This window comes from Portunus trituberculatus, chromosome 44, assembly GCF_017591435.1.
Source record: "Portunus trituberculatus isolate SZX2019 chromosome 44, ASM1759143v1, whole genome shotgun sequence".
NCBI classification, from domain to species: domain Eukaryota; kingdom Metazoa; phylum Arthropoda; class Malacostraca; order Decapoda; family Portunidae; genus Portunus; species Portunus trituberculatus.
The window spans coordinates 6,040,554-6,043,053 of record NC_059298.1 but is presented as its reverse complement, the minus strand read 5'-3'; the positions used below and the strand labels follow the sequence as shown (position 1 = coordinate 6,043,053).

The window sequence follows — 2,500 nt, the reverse complement described above, 5'->3', positions numbered from 1 at the left end:
GAACAAAGAGTTGATTTCCAGATTGGCCACAAACAGCTCTTATCATTCTCTCTGAAATTTCATTTCAACTTTTTTTTTTTTTTTTTTTACCGTTCTATCGCTTTTGTTATAGACGGTCTTTTTCATCCTTGATTTTATCAACAGTGGTTTTTCTCAGAATTCTGTCCTGGTACCCACTCTCTAATATTCATCAATGATCTGCGCCAAATTTATTATCCTATTCACTCATACGCTAATGACACTATCCTACGCTTATTTCTGTCTTCTTAAACGTTAATTATTTCAGGAATTAAGCAAATCAAACATGAAATTCACACAACATTCGTCATTTGATTTTCTTGAAATTTCCCACTGGAGCAGAGTAAACTTAGTATTGTTCAATGCCTTAATAACTTAACTTTTCATTTATCAACTCTAAACAATCTTCCAAACAACTATTCCCTCATTTTAAAAGCATTCAATTGTTACTTTTACACGTAATATCCTCGGTCAGTCCTTTACTAATAATTCAGACTGGAAACTTGTCGTCTCCTCTTGCTAAAACATTTTCTATGAAGCTGACTGCCTTCATCTCTCTCTTCATCTTAAGGTTACATATCTAGTAATCTTCTATTGCTACTTTCACATTATCTGCTCTGCTGAAGTAGATAATTTATGCTTTTCCTCCCAAGACCTCGCTGCACAAGACTTTCTACTTCCTCTTAGCACTATTCCGTCCACCTCTCCATCGCAAGAGTTAATCAGTATTTCTAATAATCTTTTTTCACTTTTACTGTTAAATTCCGCAACTCCATATCTGTTTCTACATTTCTCCCTACCTATATTTGAATTCTTTCTGAAGAAAAGCTTCAAGAAATTTTTCTTACAATTTTTTAGAAGATCGTTTACCAGCGTTTCTCAATCTTATTACCCTTGCATAACCCTTAAAATAAATTACATGTCTCAAGGAACCCCAGTGCAAAAAACAAAATTATATGCCATATATTTCTCATTTTATTTTCATCGTATTTCCCGTGACAAATATCATCACATCACTAAATATATTCTCAATGATTATATTTTTAATAACATTATAGGTTAAATATGATGATGTCTATATTATAATATCACAATAACCAATAATATATTGTGTGTGTTTAGTTATGTTATGTATATGAAATTAAATAAAAATTCAAAAGTGCATTAGCTTATTTCACTTGTTCTTGCGGAATCCTTAAGGACAATTTGCGGAACCTTAGGATTCCGGAGAACCCCGGTTGAAAACCCTGGTTTAGACTATGGTTTAGTAACTGATACCTGCAATGGGCCTTTTTCCAACGTTTTTGTTAATCTAGGTCAGACTCCTCTTAAGTAAAACAAACTTAATTTCAATATTTTTTTCTCTTTCAGAGCATCGTGGGGCATACTGAAAGAAGAACTGGTTATCTCATCAGTTCAAGAAATACATTTCGGCCGTTATGTGTGTACAGTGGCAAACAATTTTGATTCTCTCTCCTTCAACATTACTTTAACAGAAGGAAGTAAGTGTTTTTTCCTTGTAGAAAAAAAAAAATTTAGTGCCACGCTTGTGATAAAAAACATTAATAATATTTTGCAACATAATTATTCTTCCACGTTTGGGTTAACTACCAAAAAATATCAGAATTCCATATTTGCATTATCTGCCAACACTGTTGCTGAGGTATATTTTCCCTTCTAAGAGAGTCAAACGGAAGAACAGAAGAATAGAACTGATAATAAGATCACAAAACCAATCTAATACTCGACTATGCGAGGCAAAGAAAAATAAATTTCCTTCTCCTTAACTTCTCTCTCAACTAGTTCCAAAAGAGCAGGAAAAGATACAGAAATACAAGGCAACAGTGGCGGTGGTGGCAGGTCTACTGGGAGTGGTGTTGATGCTGCTGTTAGGCTGGTGGCGCTGTGGTCGCCAAATCTCCCTGTACTGCCGCAGAAGATCATTTTCCTCAGGTACTGAAATACATAATGGTTCCGGTTCCAAACAGTGGATCGTATTCTGAAACACTTTGCTCTCTCACCACAGCAACGTTTCAAATGATACACACACATATATATATATATATATATATATATATATATATATATATATATATATATATATATATATATATATATATATATATATATATATATATATATATATATATATATATATATGATTAATCGTGTTCCCAACTGTGTTTTTATTTTAATAATGGTGAAATATTCTTATTTTGTCACCAAAAAGGTAGAAATATCCTTAAAAATTCGTGCAGACCTTAACTAAAACTTTTTGAATGTAATAGAAATGCAACACAAAAGTGTTCCAGAATATGGTTCAGTATCTTTTGATTGTTAGAAGCCTTTCTATAACTTCAACATTATCAAGAGCGGTGCAAAATTGGCTCTTCGTGTTTTATTGTAACTGTAAACTATAAAATGTGACGTACTACCAGAAAAATCAAGGTACTAGCTTTGAGGTACAGGAAGTTCTTAGTGA

The 2,500-nt window shown here is 32.6% G+C and overlaps 1 protein-coding gene across 3 annotated transcripts in view; it reads left to right on the top strand.

Annotated features, from left to right (window-relative positions):
• Positions 1 to 2,500, top strand: part of LOC123518616 (interleukin-1 receptor accessory protein-like 1-A) — a 68,429-nt gene that overhangs the window by 9,950 nt on the left and 55,979 nt on the right. For all 3 annotated transcript variants that reach the window (XR_006678842.1, XM_045279516.1, XM_045279515.1), the window contains exons 6-7: positions 1,390 to 1,520; positions 1,822 to 1,971. Coding sequence is in view for 2 of the 3 variants with exons in the window: in XM_045279516.1 (XP_045135451.1) it covers positions 1,390 to 1,520; positions 1,822 to 1,971 (281 nt within the window). In the remaining variant the exon portion in view is untranslated. The remainder of the gene's footprint in view (positions 1 to 1,389; positions 1,521 to 1,821; positions 1,972 to 2,500) is intronic.